The sequence below is a fragment of the Pararge aegeria genome, chromosome 20 (assembly GCF_905163445.1).
Source record: "Pararge aegeria chromosome 20, ilParAegt1.1, whole genome shotgun sequence".
NCBI classification, from domain to species: Eukaryota; Metazoa; Arthropoda; class Insecta; order Lepidoptera; family Nymphalidae; genus Pararge; species Pararge aegeria.
Window position 1 is genome coordinate 14,750,812 of NC_053199.1, and position 25,753 is coordinate 14,776,564.

At 37.4% G+C, this 25,753-nt stretch overlaps 1 protein-coding gene across 5 annotated transcripts in view; it reads left to right on the forward strand.

Moving 5' to 3' along the window:
- Positions 1–25,130, forward strand: part of LOC120632834 (heterogeneous nuclear ribonucleoprotein 27C) — a 38,553-nt gene extending 13,423 nt beyond the window's left edge. Inside the window, exons 5-10 of one of the 5 annotated variants that reach the window (XM_039902860.1) lie at positions 619–839; positions 2,126–2,325; positions 3,999–4,088; positions 4,722–4,897; positions 10,783–10,858; positions 19,668–25,130. In XM_039902860.1, the coding sequence (XP_039758794.1) occupies positions 619–839; positions 2,126–2,325; positions 3,999–4,088; positions 4,722–4,897; positions 10,783–10,858; positions 19,668–19,789 (885 nt within the window). In that variant the 3' untranslated portion in view covers positions 19,790–25,130. Of the gene's footprint in view, positions 1–618; positions 840–2,125; positions 2,326–3,998; positions 4,089–4,721; positions 4,898–8,935; positions 10,191–10,782; positions 10,859–19,667 lie in introns of those variants that run through there. The other 4 variants (XM_039902861.1, XM_039902862.1, XM_039902863.1 and 1 more) reach the window with 4 other exon arrangements.
- The last annotated feature ends 623 nt before the right edge of the window (positions 25,131–25,753 follow it).

The following is a 25,753-nucleotide window of genomic DNA, read 5'->3' on the forward strand; positions in this document are numbered from 1 at the left end:
TTTTTTAACATCACGAAATTTTAATAATAAGTCGAAAGCATCCTTGACTGAATGAGAAAAGAAAAAACAAACGAATCGGCTAAGGAATTGGTATACAATTTTTTTTTTTTAACAAAAGACCTTTTCTTTTATTACTTTATACTGAATTAATAATTAAATTAATTTTTTTGTATTAATAAAACTTGTATACTATGTGCTAAACCTTTCAGGCTGAAAATATTTGAAACTACTACTAACTTTGATAGAAAATTTGGGCGTACACCTATAAACTGAATATGACCGTACATACGTAATCTTGTGTTACGTATGTGTGATTGCGTAAACAATATATATTTACGCGATAGCAGAAATCGCTGTTGATGTGCTGTAATTTTTGTAAGAGTTCCGTTGTCTATCTCCGAAACTCTTTATCACATCTATAGTAAAGTTAAATGTGAGCATTTCGGAATACACACACTCAATTCGAACGAAAAAAGAAATATGTAAATTCGTTCATTAATTACGGAGCTATGCTTAAACATACATTAAAGAAAATCAATCGAATTTGTGACCTTGATTTTTTAAGGAAGTTAGTTAATAAAAACGCACAGTTTTTTTAACGTGTAATGTTGTACCTAGGTTGAGATTAAGCGCGCCGAGCCACGCGACGGTTCCGGCAAGCTCGGTTCTGGCGGAGGTGGCATGGGCGGCGGCATGGGCGGAGCGCCCGGGGACGCGCCCGCCGCCGGCCAGTGGGGCCCGCCGCAGGCCGCGCCCATGAACATCATCCAGGGCCACAACGGACAGATGGGCGGGCCGCCCATCAACATGCCCATGGCAGGACCGAACATCATGCAGGGGTGAGTAGAACTTCTGGTTCTTAGGATTTTCATCAGTGACTTGTCATAAAGTCATTGACTATCATTATTCCTAGTTCCAATACAGTATGTTTATTTTTTGCCGTTCAATTCGAAGGTTTGATCAGAAATTGCTGATTGATGGATTTTCCTGAAAATTAATACTCAGTACCACCATAAAATTAGGAAATTGGCGTTGTACACCCCGTGGCCTCGGAGAGCATTTTAAGCGGTTACTGGAGCAGCACGGAGTTACTCATACTTTACTCTTACTCTAGTTCCTAGAAGTAGGATCTTAGAATGAAGTTTATTTCAGCGATTAACTGCAATACCCGTATACGCATTATTTCAGTAATTCGGTGTCAGTTAGTAACTTTGGAAGTGTCCACATCCAGGCAGTGCCTTCAACTCAACCTGTTTTCGGTACGTTCAGTTGTTTGTGGCACATCAATAGCAGACCAGCATATACTTATTGCTCCTGTGAGCAAACTAGTCTACAATGTTTGCGACAGTTACTATTTAAGTTTATTATAACCAAAACCTAATCTATAGCACGTTCCAAATTACTGGAATTGAATGCGATGCTTCTCGGTGACCCGCTCACCACCCAGTGTAATGTATTTTGTCATTGCTTAATGTAAGCGGTGATAAGACTGGCTTCCCTTTCGGGGAAGGAAACATTATGAGGAGACCTGCATGCCTAAGAGTTTTCAGTAATATTCTCAAAGACGTGTGAATCTACCAATCAACACTTTGCCAGCTTTATCGACTTCAGCCTAAGGCTATTCTCATTCTGATACCCCTTTCCTGTATTAAGTCGATAATGGGTTGATAATAAACGATGAAAAAACATTGAAACATGAAAAAAACCCAGCATTAGAATGTTTGCGTTGCTTTGCCTTTCATAGTCATTGAACATACAAACGAACGAGCGAAACGGTGATAGCCTAGTGGGTAGAACTTCGCCTTAACTTTGGAGAGGCCGAATTCGAATCCCAGCACGCATCTGTAACTTTTCTAAGTTATGTGCGTTTTAATTATCAAAATATAACTTGCTTCAACGGTGAAGGAAAACATCGTGAGGAAACCTGCATTGCCTGAGAGTTCTCAATAATGTCCCCAAAAGTGTGTGGAGTCCACTAATCGGCCCAGTTGCTTGGTGTAGATTACGGCCTTCAACTCAACCTGTCTCATTCAACCCAACCTTTCTCATTGAGGAGACTTGTGCCCTGTAATGGGTTGGTGTTATGATGTTGAGCGAATTAGAATGTGGTTCGCTTTGCGTGCAGATACCAAGGCTGGGGCACGTCGGCGGGGCAGACGTCGTACGCCGGCTACGGCGCGGCGGGCGGAGCGGGCGGGCCCGGCAACTACCAGGGCTGGGGCGCGCCGCCCGCGCCGCAGGCGCCGCCGCACGCGCCCGCCTGGCCCGCCACCAACAACTACACGCAGCACGCGCAGCCGCCGGCGCAGGGCTACGGCAGCTACGGTACGTGGCCCTTTCACCATTCCACCATTCCACACAGTTGCGGACGTCTATGCTGCTCTGGAGTTTCGTTGAATATGCCTTTGACTTTGTGTCTCGCGTTTGTGCCCAATAATGACGTCGTTGTGTTTAGTCCACCTTTATAGATTGCTGCCACCGTCGAAGTAGGTGCTCCTGACATAATTCCGTTGAATGTAACATTGAAATTTGTGTCCTACATTTTTCTACTACTGATTCTGTCTTCGGAGTGTCTACCTTTACAGATTTCAACCTTTACAGATTTCTGCGGCCTTCGAGGTGAGAGCTTCCGAGACAATTCCGTTGAATGTGTAATTGAAGTTTGAGTCTTATATTATTTCCTGGTATAGAAGTCCTTAAGTGTGTAGTCAAACTTCACAGACAGCTCCGGATATCGATGTGAGAGCTCCTATGAAAATTCTACTGAACATACTGAACACTTTGAAGTCTCTAGATTACCGTTCTAGGACCCAGAAACCACCCGCCGAGACTGACAATTAGTTTAATAGTAGGAGATCTTCTAGTAACATCTCCACTTGATAGACCCAGGGCGGCACTTTCCATGAGGTGTTTATTGCATGCTCTGCGAAGTTTTGCTCTGTTTATAGCTGTTTTGTTTCTAGGTTTCTGCATGAGTCGTATTAGTAATATAAAAAAGTAAGTCCTGGTGGCCATTTCGATTAGGTCTAAAGTCTTGTATCGGTGCTTACTACACTCGACACAAATTACAGTTACAATGATAGGAAACGAAATATGGAGAACATATAGAACCAGGTTCTTCGGTCCAGTGATCGCAGTCACCATCTCCAGATCAACGCAGCTGGATTTCGTCATCGACAAAATTCTAATAGTGTGCCTTCATTGAAGCTAAAAAGCAAAATTGCTCTGAAAAAATTATCATCGCGTTTAATATTGTAAAGTTGCATACCAGAAAAGCAAGAGCTACCTTTAGTTTCAGTGAAGGCACACCCTGTGTGTCTATTGTGTGCGCGTATTATAAGCGAGGAGGGGTGGTTCACCAAAACAGGTCCTTCAAGAGGTCCACATATAGATCTTTGTCATCGCTGCCGCTCTCCATTCGATAATTAAAAAAAACTCAATTCGTTCGCGCTTTAGCTTTCGTTATGTCCACTGCGTTGGTTTAGTCCTAATCTTATGACACGCGAATCGCTTAAACAACACCTCGTTTAATCCAACGTAAACGTCTTAGTACAGAATACAGGCGCAGAAAGTTCTTGCCAAAGAACAAGATAAAGAATTATAAACAACTATTGTGGTGGCAGTACCACCCAACTTGTTATGCCGTACCGCCAAACGATTTAGCTAACGACCTCTTAGAAATCGATTAGGAGCCATATGATCAAGTGAGACTGCAGTCAACACTGACTTAGCGTGTACATGTAATAGAGAGTTGTCAGGTAGCAAAGCTCTACCGCCGAGCGATTTATTTGATGAACTCAATTGGAAACCGCTTTGGGGGTATTGGCTCAATAAACTGCCATACCTCTACCAGATTAGCGGCAACGTACGTATACGATTATTAAAGACCGCACTAAAGCACTAACTTAACGAATAAAACAAAAACTAACCCTGCCATAGAGTAGTCGGGTAGAGTCAGTAGTAGTACATACTAACGGTATGTATTGTGTGGTCAACAGCTAACTACAGCTCAGCCCCGGCGGGCGCGTCTGCGGGCGGCAGTTGGACTAACTGGAGCATGCCGCAGAACTCCAACTCGACTGGCTCCGGTGAGTGCGCGGCAGCGGTGTAGCCTAGTGAACCCCCCCTCCCCGTCGATTAGGGCGTATTTTCATTAGGCGTTAGGAAAGGCATGCGGGGTGCGGTCTTGATATTTCTAAAAGCCGGAGTCACTCGCGCGCTATATTAATTGGTACTCGCAAAATAAGTAGTCCAATCTGAAGTTGCAAATTAACGTGTTGCGCACAAACAGACTACGCCCAATTAACTCAGAGGTTTGATTTTATTCGCCAGTTCAGATTGTATTTCTTGTTTTGCGATCAGTGTACCTTTGAAGGATATTTCTATTGCGTTTATTGGGTTTAATGAATTGTCATTTATTTGCTTATAGCTCATAGATGACATTATAAATCCGTGTTTTCAGTGATTGTTTTTTTGATACGTAGACTTAAACGAAAAATTACAAATAAATAAATATATATAAATATATATTCTTAAAATAAAAAAATAAATTTTAAGGAATTTAATTTTACAGATGTATTTTCTAAAATATTTTTTTGTATTGATTGGTTGTTTCCAAAGGAAAATCATCGCAGTTTCGGTGTAGCATAAGTTACACGTCCATTGGCGAATCAGGATATATTAGTATACGTTTTGGGTAAAATGAAACTTACGTCACACAGGCTCGTACGTGCCGCTGTCGGAGGGAGGAGAAATGTACGGGCGCGGGGGCGGAGGCGCCGCGGGCGGAGCTCAGCCGGCACTGGCCGGGGCGCTGTCGTCAGCCGCTCTCTCGAAGAGCTCATCAGCGGACTACTCAACCTACCAGCAGTACCCGCCCGCGTACCAGCAGGACCAGGTACCGATACACGCGCACACGTGACGTCACGTGACACACACAACATGAACGTAGATAGTGCCGCAACTGGAAGTATTATAGTGTTTAAATGAGCTCTCGATTCAAAATCTGGGTGTTAAATAGTTAGATACTCCATACTTACCCGCATTCAGAAAATTAGATTGTCCAGCCTGTAAAGCCATCGGCCCCAATTTATTATCACTAACTTGTGATAATACTGGAAGTCCGCACAGGAGTAGCGAGTGGGCCTCTAAAACCCTGTCTACTATGATCTCTAGGAGATAGGGTTTTAGAGCAGCCTTGCCTAGGGACTTTTGTTAATGTTTAATCCCTTAAGAAAACAATGCCACGAATAACTTTTAACAAAGTTTAATATCTATATGTGCTTGGAAAATAGTATATTCAGACATTGTGGAATGTTTCGTTTTTTTAAATTTATTTTTGATAAAAAAAAAAAAAAAAAGAAGGGTAATCTTAAACGTTTAAATTTTTATCTAAAAATTCTTTTCATTCGCTAATACAAGACCTTTTGAAAATTATCTTCCAGTTGCGTCATTGTTCATGTCAATTTAACAAATTATTTCAAAATGCCTGGTTTAGGATACAATTTATAAATTTGTTTCATTTCATCAAGACTTGAAGCAGAGTATCCTGCACCATGCGATTTTTTTAATAATATATTTTCCTATTAATCTTGCTAATGATTTTTTATTTTATTTTAATAAGCAGTACTCATTTAAACAATTTTTTATTAATTTGTTGTAACCAAAAGTTTTTATTTTCTTAAACCAAGGTTTACCATTATACAAGGATAATTTATGGTTCTTTCTAGCTTTCAATGCTTGCAAAAGCAAATGAACTATTCCTTTACAAACAAAAGAAACACTTTGAAATTACTTGAGATGGTCTATGGAGTCATTTTGTTTTTATTTCTCTAATATTAATGTATCAAACAAAATGACTTTATCCATATTGTAACATATATGCCCGGTTCCTGTATTGATAACTCTTCATACTATTAAATATAATTTTTAAACAGGTACTGTAGATCTAGTTTTAGAAAAGAAGTAGAAAACTTAATCGAAACAAACTGATTGTCTTAATACAATCATATAAAACAGTTAACAGCAAAATAAATAGTAGGTGATTAAATTTCTTCAATACAGGACCTGGGCATATCCAAACTATGACTGCCTTGCATGAGCTTTTATAGTATACTGTGTTAGAATATAGAGTATTTAAACCATTAATGGTTTTAGGTAGTTTTGTTTGCTTTGCTGCATTTACCTTGGGTTATGGCGTCACTAAATGAATACATTTTCTATGAAAATATTTAATGGAACTAAACAAAAAATAACGTTTGGCACATGAAACCAATCACTGTCTCCTTCACGAGCAGAGCTATGCGAATAGCTAGTAACGTGTGTAGCAAACTCCTCTTGAGTTCACTGAACTTATTTTAGTTCTATTCGATGTTTAAGCAATTTAAAAAATATCGCACCAACCAGCTTTTTGCAGTGCGGTGTGACTTAAGACTTAGCTTTAACTGGGGAACGGCCCCGGGATATTGATTTCGCAGATTTGAGAATTGTTTGGTTCCAATACAGTTTTATTTTAGCAGAACATAATCTTGCTCTAACTAAATACTATTTTGCATTTTGGAGTTGTTTTATTTCAAATAAAAAACGTAAAGCAGTAACTTTCGACGACATATTACCCCTGCGCTAGAGAATTTTGTCGAAAATTGACTAAAGTAGGTACTTGAAGCGTGACACCAATGGTTCTTAATAGCGACCGAATGACATCACAAATTAAATTACAATGTGATTTCATCCTTAGGAAACCGAAGTGTTTACGTTTGTATACGTCCAATTCTATCTTCCTATAGATTAACGTGAACTTCTTACCACCTTTTTGATTTGACGGTTCATAAGCGATTACCAGTCCTTAGTTGCGATTCCCATCCCAAATTGATTTGGCATGGGAATCGCCAACCAATTCATCGCCAAAGATTCAGTCTCACATGAGGCTTCCTAAGGACCTATGATAGATCATAGGTCCTTAGGAAGCCTCAGGGAATATCTGGGCTAGAGCCCAGATATTCCCGGCAGAGCTGTTAAAACTTGTCACACCTTTTGGATACGCTGTTAAGAGCAAGAGGGGCAAAACTTACTCAAGAAATGATGAGAAATAACAAGACAAGATTGTCTTTTTAGGTTCACGCTCAATAGAGCAAATATGCCGTATCTTTTAAGCTCTCTCACTCAACGCTGTAATAACCTGAATGAAAGGAAGGACAGCAGTTATATAGTCAGATAGAAAAAAAAATCTATGTCTTAGCAAGAGTACCAGGAGTTTATCCACTTAACGAATCTCGTCAGCTAAACGTTTTATATTGTTTTACAAAATGTATTCATTTATAAAAGTCTTTGCAGACCTAGGTATCACACTTATAAATCAGGTGATTTTTGAACTGTATTTTCAATGCGGAAAATTAAATATTTGTATCTAAAATCAAAACTAACTGGTTTAATTTTTTTTTAAATGCATAATTCTACAAATATTGTTACAGACATTAATTTACAGTTTGAAAATAAATTTGGTATCATGCTTGAATTTAAAACTGCTTAACATATTTTACTAGTTAGGTTAAGGTTATCTTGGCTCGCTTATGCTATTTGCGGTAGAAACCATTATTTGCTTGCATTTTTTTTAGTTTGAAAAATATCTCCCTTTGTATTTTTTTTTTCCATATGAATACTGAGTCTCAAAAAGATTGAAGTAAATCATCATGTTTGCTGCATTCTACAATAGTGAAAATTTTGTCTATTTATTGATCATAAATCAATAATCCTCTATTAATTTATGATGATAAATCCTCTATTAGTTTTTAAAATCCTTTATACATTTTTTAAAATCCTTTATTCATTTTTTAAAATCCTTTATTCAATTTTTGACCGGGAATTATTAATAGCCCATAAAGTTACAGATTTACAGCAAAATGTCCGTGATGGTTAACTTTCAACGTCAGTCATTAAGAATTAGCTTCGTTCGATCCATGAATAAAGGCTCTTCTCGGTGTTAAAAATTGCAAAAAACTCATTTTATCTCTGCCACATCTCAAATAGTTTAAATTTAACTTATATATTAAATGAAATGCTCGAAGATGTGTCATTTACTTCATATTTCAACTAAGCCTTATTAAACATCTAACAATACAAAAGTACAGCCAAGTTGATGTACAGAACTGTAATGTTCACTATTATTTGCTAACCCTCGGGGCTTGCTCCTTTCAACCGTACTCCGAATTCCTGCTTTCTTGATTTTCTCCTGCATCCACCTCTCCATATTTTTTTTGACATGGTATTTCGGTATGTGCCGGTGATTGCATGACTGGGTTTATGCTCCCGAAACTCAAACTAGTTTCGCACATGAGACCGAACGTACGAATGGTCTGACGAATGAATGCCCTCTCGCCGTACGTATCTAAGTTCAATTTGGTTGTACTTGCCGCGAGTTTGTTTGCGATTCATGAGTGAATGCGATCGAGACATGTCACTGCGGTGAACGAGCGAAATTCAGCGAAAACATTGCCCGTATTTGAATGCAAACAAACCTGAGACTGAGGCAGACACTTGCAGCATGAACATATACCATAGAGCCCATTTTAGTTCGCCTCCCCGCATCCGTTTGCTGTGACCCTCGCTACCGCTTGCTCGCGGGTCGCCGCGCAGTGCATGCTCCCTCGGCGCGAGACGTGCGATGTCTTTTTGACTCGGAGGCGCAGCGGCCGCCGCAACCGGCCGACTCTATCCATAGTGACGAATCGAGGAGATTAACGTTGTATAGAAGTTTCGCTGAAGGTCTCTCATCACCAGCCCCGCCCCTCCGCTCCCCGCCTCCATCCGCTCCTCTCATCGCCCTGTGGGGGTTCACGCTTTGGCCGGTCCATCTTCACGCTCTGCGCTACTTACATATGTCTGATCCAGGTGGAGCATTGGCGAGTGGGACTTTATGTCTGTAATTCTTCTTTTCCAGCTGGTCGATCAGGGCCCACCAGAGTGGCTCATCCAGAAAGACAATTAGAGCTAAGGGTGGGTTCAGATGAGGGTATGTCGCGAAACTGGGGATTTCTCACTATGGACGGTTCGGTCTTGCGACGATTACGCGGGCTCACCTTAAAGGCATCGCACCGCACTAGAGTTTAAGCTTACCTTTAGTTCCATTTAATGTTCATATTGCATTTTTGTAGACGTGCGAGATGATTAAATATCGCTTTGTTTCATCTCAACACTTGTAAATTGGCATTTAAAGTACAAATTAGTAAAATTTGGATTTTCTCATATTGTTACAGGTTCATTAATAGATAATTTTAATGATAAAATAAGATTAAGAGCTGTACTTTAAGTGTTCAGAGATGAAATTCGAACTATTCTGTTAAATGTAACCCCAAAGAGCATATACGCAAATCTGTGCCTGAACGTCCATGAACGTCATTCGATGTGGCCTTCAAACTATTTACCTCTACACACAGTCTTAATCTTAAAAACATTAATTAAATAGCCACATTTAGTGTCTCCATGAGATGGCATAGGGCGCCTCTTCGCCGAAGCCTCGTTTTAGTTTGGTCAAATTTCTATTTTTATACTTATTCATTAATCGTAATCGGCGAGACCGAAACTATTTGGTGACTTGACAGTGCAGGCTTCGACGGGTTGCGTCCAGTGCACTGTCACGAGGAGTTACCGTTTAATCAACCGAATTGACCAGTTAGTTATTTGACATATAAGTCTTTCTTATACAAATACCGCATTAGAGATGTTCCAAAGCCCGGTTGATTACACGATAAATCGTCCACACACATAGATTGTCAACGCAAGTGGCCTAATTCAACCCAATGTAATCTACATTATGCTGGTATATTGTTTTTTATTTTAAAATTTATCGTAATCTTTTATTTCAAAGTAGTGACATTGCTTACTTATATTCGTACATTTCATGACTCCAAGGCCACTTAGCGTTTTGGATAACTTGAATAGGCCCCTCTGCGCTAACGGTCCCATAATAATTATAATAGTATACTAACGATCTTCAATCGAACGATACGTTCGACAGACCTACCTGCCTTGAATACTTCGTCTAGTATCTCGGCAGCGAAGTATATTTATTGTTGTTTTGTCAAACATAAAAATGGGGCTTTCGTAAAAATATTAGAGTTAGAACATCATTCGAGTGGGTTTGCTAACCTTTAATAGTTTAAAAAATAGTAATAAAATTTTGTATCAATAAATAATATTGGCCTTTAAATTACCGCGAACGCGCAGTCTCTTGGATATTATTTGACATAGGTTAAGTGTAGTAAGTTCCGTGGCCTTGAATGTAAATATCTAAGTAACAAAACGTGGCACTGGAGTTACGTTCTGTCCCGTTTACATGTCAAACTCCTAATCGTGACATTGTTCATTATACTGCCAATGTTTATTTATAAATATACGCTACGGCTATACTTCACGATGTGACTACTCTATACAAAAGCCAACAAATTCCAGTGTCACTTTTAACTTAAAATTAACAGTCAAGCTTGTTATCCTAGTTGATAGGTACTCGCTAGCTGTATCCTTAGTAGGAGTTCTTCATGTTTTTGTTAACGTTATTATAATTGGTAGTGATGTAAGACTTAACAAGGCGCATATTAGGTCCGTGTAATTCTAACGTTATAATATCAACATTCACAAAACCGAGTTTATCGAGGTTTGCAAACTCTTACTATGGGTACAGTTGAGGGTATCAACGGTACGGCAGCGATAGGGTTGGGATACTAGACGGGGTACGGGGCAGCGTCGGTCGCGTGGGGCAAGGGCTAACGTGCGGATGGCGTGGTGTAGGGCTCGTCGTACGGCGGCGGCGGGTCTCGGTACGGCGCCGGCGGGGAGTACCACTCAGGAGCCGCGCAGCCGCCAGGTGTGCACCCGCACCCGCACCACGCGCCCAAACACTTCACCGCCAACGAGTTTAACAAGGAGTGGCCCGCCGCCTAGAGCGCGCCGCCGGCCCGGCGCCCAAACCGCCCACAGCGCCCACACCGCCCACAGCGCCCACACCGCCCACAGCGCCCACACCGCCCACACCGCCCACGGCGACCACAGCGCCCACAGCGCCCACACCGACACCGCCCACACCGGCGCGCACCACGCGATCTCAATAACAACTCTCACTCCCCTAGAAATTATACTTAACCCTTGAGCTTTGCACATGGCGACTTATCACTCGTTAAACTTGCGTCGACGGCGTTGCAAACAACCCGAGTAGTTTGCCTTGGTAAATAGGCGGTTGTTTCGCGTTCGCAGCCTGTCTTAGTTGCGACTGACGCGTTGCATACGGCGCGTGTTCAAGTCGTCGTGTGGAAAGCCTCCGACACTGTTGCCGAGGTTTTTAATATCGAGTTTTATTTATAGTATTCGGTTAAAGCGTGCGTGGATTATAAGGCGCGGGTAACACATTGATTCCACACTATGAACCTAGTATCTGATTACGGACCGACTGGACACACGATCTTAGATTTTATAATGACACGAGATATTCGTCTTTGGATACCTCCGATGATGACTGGCTTTAGCACCTTTTGACATTTATATTATACTAAAAGTAGTTGAGATATCGTATTGTCTGTTAGTTCAGAGCTCGAATGAAAATATGAGAAGTTAAATTTTATAACAATGCAATATATAAATATAAAAGTAACGGTTTATTATTAACTTTAAGAGCGTGTACAACGTATGAAATGTAAGACGTTATTATAACTAATATATCGCCAACCAAACTACATTAATACAAACCCACACGCGTACGTTAATTTTAGTCGTAATAAAAAAACAAACTAATTGTAATTAATACATAACTAAATTTTATACAAATGGCAATGATCGTTCGGAAATAATAAAGTAGAAGGAAGCAGAAGTGTTGGGTAGTTTCGTTCCCCGAGTTCGCGACTCTCTCGACTCTGAGACACGCGGAGGTTTGCGTGTACGTCTCTGCACACAAAAGTTTCTTTATCTTTTTATTATTCTTATCTTGGATGTGGGCTCCTTTTAAAGGTTTTAATTAACTTCGTAATTTGATTTTCGCGTTAGTAAAATGATTTCTTTTAATGGCACCACGTAATGTATCACTGGGAATGACGGGATCTCACTGTAGTGGTGATGTTACGAAGTGTATGCGCGACTCGCCGCGGCTTCCGCGACGCATTTGACAGACAAAATGTTAAACAAGGCCAATTTAGGGAAAGTGACCTAAACAACATAACTTAAGCTAATGACTTGTATAAATATTCGGTATATATCGATATGTATGTTTAATATTAGAATTTTGGTTATTTTTACCATCCACTAGACTTAGGAAAAATGGTAGGCATGTAATGAAATAATTGTGTTAATATTTAAACAAAACAAAGTATGACTGAACGTGATTTTAATAATTTTAATTTCCCGTCGTTAAAAAAGGGGAGCAAATCTGTATAAATATTATTCGTAATTATAATTATTTTCTTATAATGGATTTTAGTTTTTTATCGCAATTTTAAGTTTATAATATGGAGTTTTATACTTTAATGATTTTTACCTGCCAAATTGTTATAAACGAGCAAACTATAGTGTTGTATTTGTTAAGTATTGAAGCTCAAGCATTTAGGATATAGACGCCCCGCACCGTTCGCGCGGACCCTTGTACATATATATACTTACTTGTGTGTAAAGCATAATTTTAATCAATTCTCTCGTCACATAGTTTTAAAGATTTTAATTTATGTGATCGCCAAATATTTTTAAAAGCTGTATAGAGGTAACGGCGGAGGGCCCGCGCTCGCCCGCTCCCTCACAAAGTGAGTTATTATTTAAAGTAACAATTTTTAGATTAAATTTAATGTTAGTCCTTTACTGTACTATATCGCTCAATCATTTGACCGATCGACTGATTAAAATTTTAGTGATAAGCTAAGTAATGTAATCGCGGAGTTGGCGGCGCGCGGCCGGCCCTCTGCCAGCGCGACAGTCGTGCCGCGACAGTCGTGCCGCGACAGTCGTGCGGGACACGCGACCGCGCCCGAGCGCGCACGCGTTTGTTATTAATGTTTTAATAGAGAAATTGTTGACGATTACATTGAATGCATAATTTGATCGTATAGTATAGGGTTATTTAAGATCGCACCGTAAGTAAAGTATAATTTATCTATGAGTAATGTGAGACGTAAGCGATTATAAGCGGCGCGGTCCGGCGAAAGGTGCGGAGTACCAAATTTAATGCTAAAACATAGAGGAAAAACGCCTTACATTGTGATGTTCATAGTTAACGCGCGTATTGGTACATTTCTTATAGCTCTATATTATTATTACACACGACTGAAACACATCATTATGTAGGAAGTTGAAACTCGTACCTTAAAACAATATATTAAAAATATTATTATTAATAATAATGACTAAATGACGTTGGTGCCTATTTGCCCACTAACTAGGTTACGTGTAGTTGTGCCCGTTTCTTACCGCTCCTTTACTCTTAACCCAAACGTTCCTATGTAAGTTAGGTTTAATTTGTCTCGATTCATTCCTAAGCACTGTCGCTGTAAATACGACGTGGCATTTGTATCGTCATCACTAACACTCGCCCTCGGTATACTTCTGTCGCCCTCCGTCGCCGGCGACCTCTCGTTTCCATACTTCGGTTATCATTTACTTAGTAGGCTTAATGTACAACCACCGATCAAGGGACGGTATTCACGTCTGTTTAATATTAGGAAACGATGCCTTACAAAAAGTTAAGTGAATATAGAGATGATTTATATTATGTTATTTTCAGTGATATTAAATTAGCACTAAGGTGTTTTAGCGGGCCCGGCTCCCGAATTCACAAACCTTCGGAACAATTTGTAAGAAGTTAGTTTGTAATTAACCATCGTGGCAATCTTCTAAGTAACATAAAGAGTATAATTTATTTAAATAAAGGTATAATATGTATTAGAAATTTTAGATTTACTCAACATAAACTTAGTGCAAATTATTGTGAGAAATCAATTGAGACTATTTATATGGGTTTTTAATTATTATTATATAGGAGAAGCATAAAATATTGGATGAATTTATTAATTAAAAATAGTTAGCAAAATACAATATGGTAAGACTCGTTAGAGGCTCGTCTGTCAAATGCGTGACCGCGCGAGGCGCGGCTACTCGCCCCGGCTTCGGCCACTCTAACTCCGGGCGCTCGGCGCTCGGCTCGCGAACACCCGCGAGCCACGTGCATCGATTGCATTTCAATATTACACTGAGTAATATCGACATAAGATATATACTGTATCTTAATAATATTTAATGTTTATGGAATAATATTTTAATCATGGCTTAACTGTAGTACTGTTTTGTAGTTAACATTTCGACCCTTGTTTGTATTACTTTATTATAGTGTACGAGTTCTTTTTTATATGTGTATGTTTATTCAAGTAGTACCATGTTTGTGTAAAAGTGTATTTTGGTATAATATTATAATATCGCGCGCGCGGTCTGTGTAATGCCGCCGCGCTCGCATATATAAACTTATGATCGTAATTGACTAATTATATTATACAAGACCCCTAGTGTTAACTTTAGATTAGCAGAAATCGTTTTAAGTTCATTTTCTACTCGTTTAAAATTGCATTTAGTCAAGGCATCGGCGGCCAGCAGTCGATCTTTACTATAGACGGTTCTAAAGTTATTTTAAAAACAATGCAGGTATTATTAATATAAAAATCCTCGTATTTATACTAGATTATTATATAATATAAATGTAATTATTGAACACATTTTATCGTAAAATAAATTGCACGGGCTTTACAGTTAATTATAACATTAATTATTATAAAACTTAGGGCAAGTTGTTATTTATTTCTGTTTTAATTAAAAAAAAATTGATGTTGATTATTTTTTAACTATATTTTTTTCATTATAGTGGATAAAGTACATAATTATCGCTCGATTAGATTACAAAAATATTAGGTGAACTTATCGACTGATGTACAATATTTAAAGTAATTAATTACTTACGACAATATATAAGTTTTACTTTACGCGGCCCCGCTACGGGCGCTGTATTTATACTGTATTAATTTCGTATAAAATGTAATTAATTGGAAGCGGCGACCGCGACCGAGCCACATAAGCATGTTACTGTAAGACTATTATCTAGATTTGTTGTAATGTAAATGTTAGCCCTAAGCGGAGGGCGCGAACGGGCGCGGGCCGTGGCGCGGCGCCGCGACGTCCGCGTCTGGCGCCGCGCACGCGGCCGCGCCCGCGCCCGCTCGCCCGTAACTATTATATAAAAAGGAAAATTATGATAGACTTGCGTACGCGTGCGTCCTTGTTGTTTCTTATTTTTTTTTTTACGATAACCTAATGATAATTAGTTAATTACGGTTTTAATTATTAATTTTAACCGAAGCACTAAAATATTAAGACGAGAAGCTTGTATGCGGTAAAAGTATTCGATGTAATTATTCGAAGTGCTATCACAGAAATAAAATAACACTTAAGGTTTTTCGAAGTAGAAATTATGCATTATTCATATTAGGTATTTTGGGTATATATTAGAGTTAGTTTTAACTGGTAATATAAGTATGTAGTTTGTAATGTAATGGAAAAATAAACAGTTTGTCGTAGTTTCCTATTATTAAGCTTCTTTCTATCATAATGGTTTAAGTAATACTACTGGTTGATTAATTAAAAAAAATATTAATATTACAACTGCAAATATTTGAGATATCTTATGATGAAATATATATCTACTTTTAAGAACATTATAAAACGTAGATAATTAAAAGAAATCAAAAATTTCAAAATAAATCTGGCATTTTTAATGTTCGCCTCCCTACCACCCCATAGAGTAGTTATCCCTAAATAGGAGATATTATCATAATTTTTGTTTTTATATCGGTTCTAGCGGCGGGTCCCATAATAGTCTTACACTACTAATCCAAAGAGCAAATAAATCGAACGTACAAACGGTCTGTTTCCATTAATTATATTCATTATTATAACTATAATCGGCGGTTCTTGAAAAACTGGTGGGATATTCAATAATGTAGGTGTTTTTCTCAAAACGGCTTACGGCTACTTAAAACCAGAGAAGATAAACGATCATATTCATCTTTGCTAACTCTCGAGATAAATCCACGTTCTCTACCTTTGGGTGGGTTTCCACAAATGCGGCATCGAAAGGAGAGTTAGGGACATGTCTGTCAAAAATAATAAACGCTCTTTCAAATGGCCATATAACTCACTGATCATCATCTGATGATGATTATGAAAATTAATTAAGCGAAACGTGCGCACAGGGTACATTGCCGAGGGTCTGTTTGGTGTGGAGTATACGTATTGAAGAAATCATAAATTACACTATATATTCTGCTGCTGCTGTTCCCGGACTATAGCAAATTAAGCTTAATTTTCATAATATATTATGGATTTCCGCAAAGTAACGCCTGCTTCTATCCAATATAATATGACAACTAAAATAATTTTTGTTCTTATAAAACAAGTCATATTATGAACTTTGTTTATTATAACTATTTTTTTAACAAGATAAAATAACTCTTTTTTTCATTCTCGCAGATAGGTTTCTCTAGAACCGACCGATTTACACTAAACTTTCCTCTCACACACGTATGCGCTAACCACCACCAGCTGGTAATGTATCTTTCATATTAACTAATCCCTTAATATTTTATCTTATGTATATTTTATGTATGATTTATTATATTTCTGACAATAGCTAATTGGAATTGCCAAAAATAAATCAAATTAAATAGAAGCTCATTTCTAAATCAACTACTGTTTAGATTCCCTAGAATAGAAACTAATCATAAAATTGTAGTCGAATGTCGGAAAGATTAATCGATTAATAAATTAATCAAATTTTCAGATGGTTGTTGACTATTGCTTTAAATGTTTTGATAGAAATAATAAGATCATTATAATAAATGACGCAATAATCCAGTTGTACCAGTTGCAAAAGTTCGATCAAGTAAACCAGAGGTTTCATAGTTTCAAAACAAGTTTTGTTATTTCCCTGCTTTTTACTTATCTGCGCTAATTCATAAGTCGAATTTATTTACTGAAGACTATCCGTAAAACTTACCTACAAGGTTATATCCCGGCAATTTTATGCCTCTACACAATCTTCCATTAAACTCAATTCATATATCTGATGTTTGGATAGTTATTCTTGTATTGGAAATCTGACTTTATAGTCTTTTGCATACAATTTATCGACGATTGTGAAGTAGGCAGTTTCGTTTACCACGAGAACAGTTTTACGTTTGTTCTTCATTGTATTTCTTTTCAAATCGATTTTTCAATGAACATTTTATATTCACAAATTCGATAGTGTAAATATCCCGAACCTGAGACAGTGATAATTATATTAAAAACTAAGCTGAGTTATTGATTCATAAAATTAATAATATAAAAAATATAATAAATTCTGCTGCAATATGTCAACTAACCACTTGTCAATAAACCAAATAACCGGAGTCATGACCAACAGAGGGCGATGGAGTTATAATCGGCGCTTCGGTCAGCCCCAAGTTTGCGGCTATGCCCCCAATGAGCGAGGCGATCGGAACTTCGGCACAGGTTCATTTCCTTTTAAATACCCTCTGGGCCTTGGGTTTGGTATCCTGGAATAACATCTGAATAGTCAGACAATGAATGCCTTTTCTTACTCCAACTAATCATTCAATTGCTTTAAGCTGATTTTTTTGGTTTGTACAATTCAAAGGTGCCGTCAGTTGAAGCCGTCATAAATCATGGCCTTACTAATCCGTGGATATTTCACGTTTATTATTAGAGGCCCCTGTCTGAAGCAGTTTCATATGTCTATACTCTTTACACGCATAGCAGTGGCGTAATAGTAGGCTACGGCCAAGTGCACGCACAGGTTTCAATATAATATTTCCAATAAGAATTAGACAGTTCTTCAGTGTAAAACTTTTATGCTCTCCAGATAAAAAGTAAAGGAAGTTTGTGATCTCTATGTTAAAATACAAAATACAACGCTAGATGGCGATAGTTGTCGCGATTCATTATTTGGAGTTGGTGACGAAATTTTCATTATTTCATAGAAAATAATCTTTGGAGATGTCATTTGAGGGTAGCTAACAAATATTTAAGATCAATTTTATATTCAAACTAGTCGATAGTGGGCAAGTTGAAATTAGATACATGGAGAAGCGCTCCATTGGTGGCACTAGGGCGCGACAGCTGTGCTATAATTTTCCAGCTTTATTCGAAGATGCTCTTAAAATCATCGATCATAATAAGAATGCATAGATTTATCTACCTCCAAATATTAAAAGTAACTATATCTCAGGTGCCAATGATCTACTGCCCCGGCATGGTGTCGCCAGAGCCCTCCTTCTGTAACGTTTCCGATATATCCAACACTGCATCAGGTTTAATAAATTCCTTTTAATAATTTTTAAATACATCATTGCCAAATAAATCGTCATACATTAGTCAATTTAATGTAGGTGTATTCACGTTGATGTCACTTTATTATTAAAGTAGCTCCATTAACAGCAAACATACCTGTTGTGGGTAGGTTTATTTAGACATTTTTTCATTTTGGTTTGCCATTTTATGGCAAACAACACTGTGCTTATAACTTTAAAATTGAAAATCGTTTTGTCACTACGCACAAATGGTAAGTAATCTTAAGAGGCAGGAATGGTGAGTATGACAAAGTGAATAATCTAAATCCCATTTACGACACTAAATTTTGAAGTCGAGTTAGGTATTACGACTAGGATTTTCTTATAGAAATAAAGTTCTATCAGAAACTACTCAGTATCAATAGCACTAAGTCTTATTTTTAAAAATCAGGCTTTGCAAACATATTATATATACCTACTATTATGGGTGAGTGGCGAAACGGGGCGTGGTGCGGTAAGTGTTTTATTTTATTTATCTAACTAATTTTAGTATCAAGGAGACGGTCCATTCTTGGTTTAGTCAAAAGATATTAATTTAAGACTAGTCTACACCAAAGTGGAACAGCATGTTGAAATAAATCATTAAAATCGATTCCGATTTCAGACAAGGCAATGGAGTACGGAGCGATGGCGATCTCTGTTTTTGGTAATAATCGACGCTGACGACCATGAGTTACTTACATGGCTGAAAGGAGTGGAGATTGATAAAATACCAAAACTAAAAGAAGCAATGCTTTGAATATTTTCATTTACGTTCCTCATTAGACCCTAGAACCATCCATACATTATTTGGACCGTCTCCTTTATTTTTATGTAGCCTTTGTTTTTTGTATATCCACCATGCTATTATACTACAGATTTGCTTTGGGTAGAAACCACATCCTTGGTTTAACCTACTTATCAATTCAAATCTTCCAAATCTCTTCTCAATATCTTAATATTGAATTATACATGTATCGATTGTTATACATGTTTATTTGTATTGATACTACTAGGTGAGAACCATAGGACAATGTAGTTATTACTGAGCCTACGAACTACTAAGCCCCTTTTCCACTTTTATCATGGATATATGCTCTATCATTGTTACGACCCAAACGTTAACACGGAAAATAACTTATATTTTTTTGGAATTCCGTGTAGGTTTACATGTTTTATTGCATTTTAAGTTAGTTTATAATTCGAAGAGAAAATAAAATATGCTAGGTTTCATCAGGACAGTTCATCTTCAACATGTTTGTATCCGTTCAGGTGATGATTATGAATACACTGGGGCATCAGGAGATGGGTATCAGCGCTCGTCCAAACGGAGCAACCACGGCTCTTCAAGCGGCACCGCATCTGCATCATCTTACCATCCCTATCGACGTTAGTGAGTGAGTTTACCTCCTCGCGGCACATGCTGTTCTGGTACCTCGTACATCTTCAGCGGTCCTTTACATCAACTTACTATCGACGGTGCGAGTGAGTTTACCTCTTCAACGCTACTGTTACCCTGGTACCTCATTCGTACACAATAGTGTATTTCCTTTGATAAGATTTTAACAAAAAATAATATTCCTTACAGATTAATTTGTTTAAGAAATTTTACGCCTCTTTATCACCGAACTTGTGATTGATGTTAAAGTTTGGCGCTATGAGCACAGTGGCTTTAGCTCAAGTTGTTCTAGAGTGCTATAAATATACAATAATACAATGAGAGACTATAATTTTTAAACAAAAAATTTGCCCATAAATGTTTCTATGAAACAATATTTTTAGAACTTTTTAACGAAAATAGTAATTAAGGGACCACCTTTACAAAACCCCATTCGATGTCTATGATTCATGAAATAAGAATATTTGGTAAAAACAGAAACACTACCATCATCCGACGAAGTTACGTGTTGCAGGTTGCTAAGTAGTAGGTTTCTGATTATGAAATACTACGATTTCCCTTGGCTAAACCTAAATCGGGAGGGGTTTTGTATTCGTGCCTGTCCGAATATATTCGTCCTCTACCAGTTATCCCAATTTTTATCAGCGTATGTCTAAGCAGTGCTGACTCTTTGTTGACTTTGGACTTTTGTAAGTTTGAAAAGGGATGGATTATCGATATTTGAATATACTTGTAAAATATTATCTTTTCTATGTACGCAATCATTGAGTTTGTAAATGTGTTATTTTATTGCGGTTTCGAGTCTATAAGAAACGTTTGGTTAGATTGAACGTACAGCTAGGTATCCGCTGTGTTCGCGAAATCATAGATGGCGCTTGGCCTCGCAAGCACCGCGTGAAATATTCAGGAGTTTGTCTTTTCGGACAGTTGATAACGGAGCTGCGGCCAAATATCCCCTTTCCAACACACCAGTAAAATCTTGACAACTCGTGTTGCCGAAACTCGCAGTGTGGTTGAGCATTGCTCTACTCCCTCTCAAAAGATAGGAGGCATGCCCATTGCCCAGCTACGGGAAAAATGTGTTATATGTAGTGGATACCCCAATTAACTTGATACTTTATTACTATCATGGTAACACAAACTTGAATTTTAAGAGATTTCCACCTTTGCAATTAATTATTATTACAATATAAAATAGTGTTAAAGAATCTGCCTAATATAATAATATTGAGTTGAGTAGTTTTGAAACTGTTTCTTATAAACTTTTCTCCGCATAATTAAGTTGGTAGATTAGATTTTTTGTCTTATTCTTAGACTTATTCTTTTTTTATACATTTGTTTCAATTGATTTGAAACCTTTCAAATTATTAGTTGTAACTAACGTTTGGGAGGTAATGTTCTATATTACGAAGACCGTTTAACTTTCTCATTTAATTTTGTAGGGGTGTTACATTCATTAAGAATTTTCAAGTCTCGGAAATAAAAGTCCACAACATACGTGGTCAGGCATAATTTTTTTTCACCCTTGAGAAATAAACTTATTGTTTTGGTGTAGCTACTCAAGATTGGAATCTATAACTCTAAAGTAAGGTGTATGCTATTTAGATTTATATACACACAAATGCGCCTCTTATCATACTGAACTAGTACATCAGAGACTAAACGGTCTTCGTGAGATAGACTGGATCTATCTCTAAGATGATGCATTTTTGCATGAAATATTGTATACCTCTTAATTTCGTAACATTAGCATTTCAACTAATTGTAATTTATATCTATCTAACATAATGACTGATTGTAAGTTTCGAATAAACCTACAAATGCATTGTATACCCTGCGAGGCGTATATTTAAATTGACGAGTGTGTATTCTTCAAAATAAAATACTTCAGCACCTAGCTATTTCTAACCACTTCGATGGTTACAGTTTTATAGTATAAGACCGTTGCTGTTTTCAAAGTTTTTATACACAGCGGCCGGCGTGTAAGGGGTCATCCGTAAATAATGTCACGCAAACATCATGATTGTTAGCTCTCTCCTGATGTGACGTTATAAATTTAAGAGATTTGAAGAGACTTTAATATTTTAGTCTGGAGCCTGGATCACCCACTATCCACCATGTTATTTCCTAAATGACCGCACCTTAACAAATCAATAGCTGGAGCTAGCCTCAATAAAAATAAGTATCTGAGACCAAATCTTCTGGGTTAACAGGATTCAATCTTCAGAGGAATCATTCTTCAGAGGGAAGAGTTTAATAAGTTTTAATAATGTAGTTTTATACGCACTTCTGACTCGTCCTTCCGTACACTTCGATACCTAAAGATGTATTAATCATGTAGAGCAAGCATCAACTGAACTAAGTATTATATGCCATAAAATTTTCTGGGTTATCAGGCTTCCGAATTAAACTGAAGGTTTCAAATACTTTCGAATGATTTAGAAGAGCTGGTAGTTATAAGTTTAAATACTTTAGCTTTATATACATCTCGAAGCTTTATGACTCCATCCGCCCTCACACATTGATTTCACCCAACCCCTTTAACGTGTGACGTATTTTATAGGTGGCCCCTAAAGAAGTATCGCATCGAAAAAAACAACATTTTTGTTTATGAGGAATGAAGTTCATACTGTAATAGTCACCACATAACTAGGACAACACTGTTACATAATATGTATCAGCGTCACTATTAATGTTGTCCAAGGTCGTTTGCTAATTTTCGACCAAACACAGGGTTTGATGATTTCAGGCAGACTTGTGATTGGTCGTAAGTAGCTCGGTGCACGCCACTTCTGGCTGGATGTGTTGGCTTGACCAACGCGTTACTTCCTCGAGCTTTTATCTCGCCACCAAAATGACCTACAGATTGATACCTTCTAGCTGAAGCAAGTTCTAGTTAAGTGGTGCAAAATAAAATGTGTTGCGAAGTGAGACGGCATTAACGCAATATCCACTGCAAACAAGCTAAGCTAAACTACAAAAACCCATTGGTGCCACTCTATTGTAGATACATACAACCTAAACTAAACAAGTAAGTATAAAAATAGTGCTATCTTTTTCTTTATTAAACCTTGTGGAAAGGTCAGCACTATTTGTACACCTGTCTATTTAGTTCAGGTTGTAGACTATTGCACAAATATTATAATTTACGACTGGTGTACAACAGAATTGGCTCATTGGCAGAAAAAATGTCCCCAAAAATGAACACACCTGGAGCGCAATACCTATTTAGCTTTTCATTAACAAAAGGGTTTTTTCCCACTTTATTTTTTATACGTTTTCACTATGAACCGGGTATTTCGGGTCATTTCTACTTTTTCATAAACATTCACAGTAAGATTACTACTTTTCCATGTGCCGTGTTTCTTCCTTAGTCTTGTATCTATTAGATCAGTACGAAGATACAAATAGTACAAGCTTGGCTTCGTTTTCGGTGCATAATGCTCATGCCTTTATAATAGTTTGTAAGATCGCCACAGAAATCATGTCCTAAACAGTATTCATATAACATAATAAAATAACTAGAATACCTATTCGCTCAATAAAATGTCCTATATAGTAAAACTAATTAAAATAATATTTTTTATTGTAATGAACTCTGCCGTTGATATTATTAGGTTCACATAACTACAAGGCAATCGGCAGTACCCAGTTCACATATCAGCAAATTAATAGGTATCTCATATCGCACATTTTTGCACTAATAAAGTTATATTATAATGATGTGTTGTATATGATAAGCCCCAAATATGTTGATGCGAATTGACGCTGTTAAACGGAAAGGATCCAATCAACATTGAGAAGTTTTGAAATGTATGGCCATAAAAATAAATGTAGCTTAACTTCGCAATAGTGAAGCAGTATTTTGGGGTTAAGGCACAGCGCAAAGCACACAAGTTAAACTTGGAGCGCGAAGACATTGTCTATTCACTCTGGTTGTGCTTAACTCACGTGGCTGGTAAGAAAACCTGATGCCAAATGAGATTTACTGGATGGTTCGGATCGAGCATTGTACCAGAGATAATAAGTTGAAACGGGAAACTGGAACATTTCGGTTTCCTATTTGCCGAATTACTTCCTGAAATGTACATTTCTGTGTCGTCATATGTAGATAACAATTTATTCATTTATTCAAGAGTTGCTATATTTTCTGTGCCGTCATATGTAACAAATCATGTGTGAGATATGTGCGTTATGTACCTAATTTATAAGTTATTGAAAAGGCCGTTGCATACACAGACTCGCTATATTGCGATATGATCGCAATTTGCAATGAAACTTCTTCCAAAACCTCTCATATTTACCTGTGTCGAATGTTCTACGCCTCTGAAGACCTAATATTGGCACCGTTAAACGTGATGGGAACATGGGCGATAATATAAAAAATCAGTGTACAAACGTTCTTTAGTGTTAAATTATGGTTATCCTTCTGTCGTACTTTGAGTATTCCGCATTGAAAACACATTCTGTTTCCTCATTTGACAAATATGTATTTCTGTCCATTTTTAATAAATATGCTTATAATTTAAGTTTTATTTGAACTCAAAAAGACTGGCTTTTATAAACTACCCTCTCTTGAGATAAATAACCAAATTTTACCTTAGTACCTACCTAACTATAAAATGTTATCATAGAGAACGCAATAGATATATTTTTATAATAAGATATTAAATATACCTTATTTAATTTTTGAAGCATTTAAAAAATATTTAAACTTGGTAACGCGATTTTTAATATGTAAAAATAATGTACTAAAATACTAAGACATCAGTTAAGTACAATGAAGAATTAGTTCAGGTGAGAAATAAATCAATGTATTGAATCATATAATTATTTGTAGCACGTAACAGTTGTAATATAAAATAGAATAGAGATGTACGTTGTATTTTTATAACAAGGAGACTGTCCATTGCCGCGTTGTTAGTTTTCCTCCCACATAACAAACAAATAACAATACACACATACCATCATAGAAATAACCCTCGACGTTTATTGTCGTGGGGAGGTTACGTCGGACTACCGAATAAAACCCCCTGGGTTCTGACACTGATCTAGTTCTGCTCTATTGTGATACCTATGTAATGTTATGTGCAACCACGGCATCCAAATGTAGCCTTTTCAGGAAAATGGTTACAATTTTTTTTTATCTTATCTGCGGCATGACCTAACTAAAACTGAATTCAAATCAGTTCATCTGTTCAAGCGTTACGATTACAGACATAATGACAGAGATGTAAAATTACAATTCAGGGTTTGATTAGAGCCATTGGCTCTAATCAAGTGCTTTGAGCCGCAGACCGTTTTCTATGCTGATGCTGCATTAAAAGGTTTTTAATCCGAAAAAACTCGCCAAGCTTTCCATTTTGGTACACTGCGAACTTTTCATTCGATGCCGGAGCACCTTGAAATGTTGGCTCCATAAGCAGATATTGCATAAACAAATTAAAATAACTGTCTTTATTTTAATTCTTAGATATCAATTGAAATACAGATTTGTCTGGTTTTTGTAGATCTTTGGCAATTTTTGTTTATTGCTCATTGTATGTCATGGACATCCAATATATCATGACAAATTGAAGGTTATATCAAACTACGTAGGAATCTGCCATTCTCTTGGTATGTCTTGCATATAATATAGTCATCAAAAGCCTATAACAGTCCACTAAGTGTTAATAATGTGAACTATAAGCCTTCCCAACGGGAACGTTTGTCCACTTGAACATTGGAGATAGTACCTAACACAGAGGACGCTGTTGCACATCCTCCGATATATTTCGTCAGTTGCCTCGAAACCGACACCCTTGAGAAGAGGGCAGGTAGTGACAACTAGGTATATTCTGATCTGGAGTCATCATACGAAACAATATCATAGTAAATCATAAAAAATTATATTTGATATCTGTAATTTAACATGAAATCGAAGATAACTTTTATACAATCGGAAATTATTTAGCTTTAT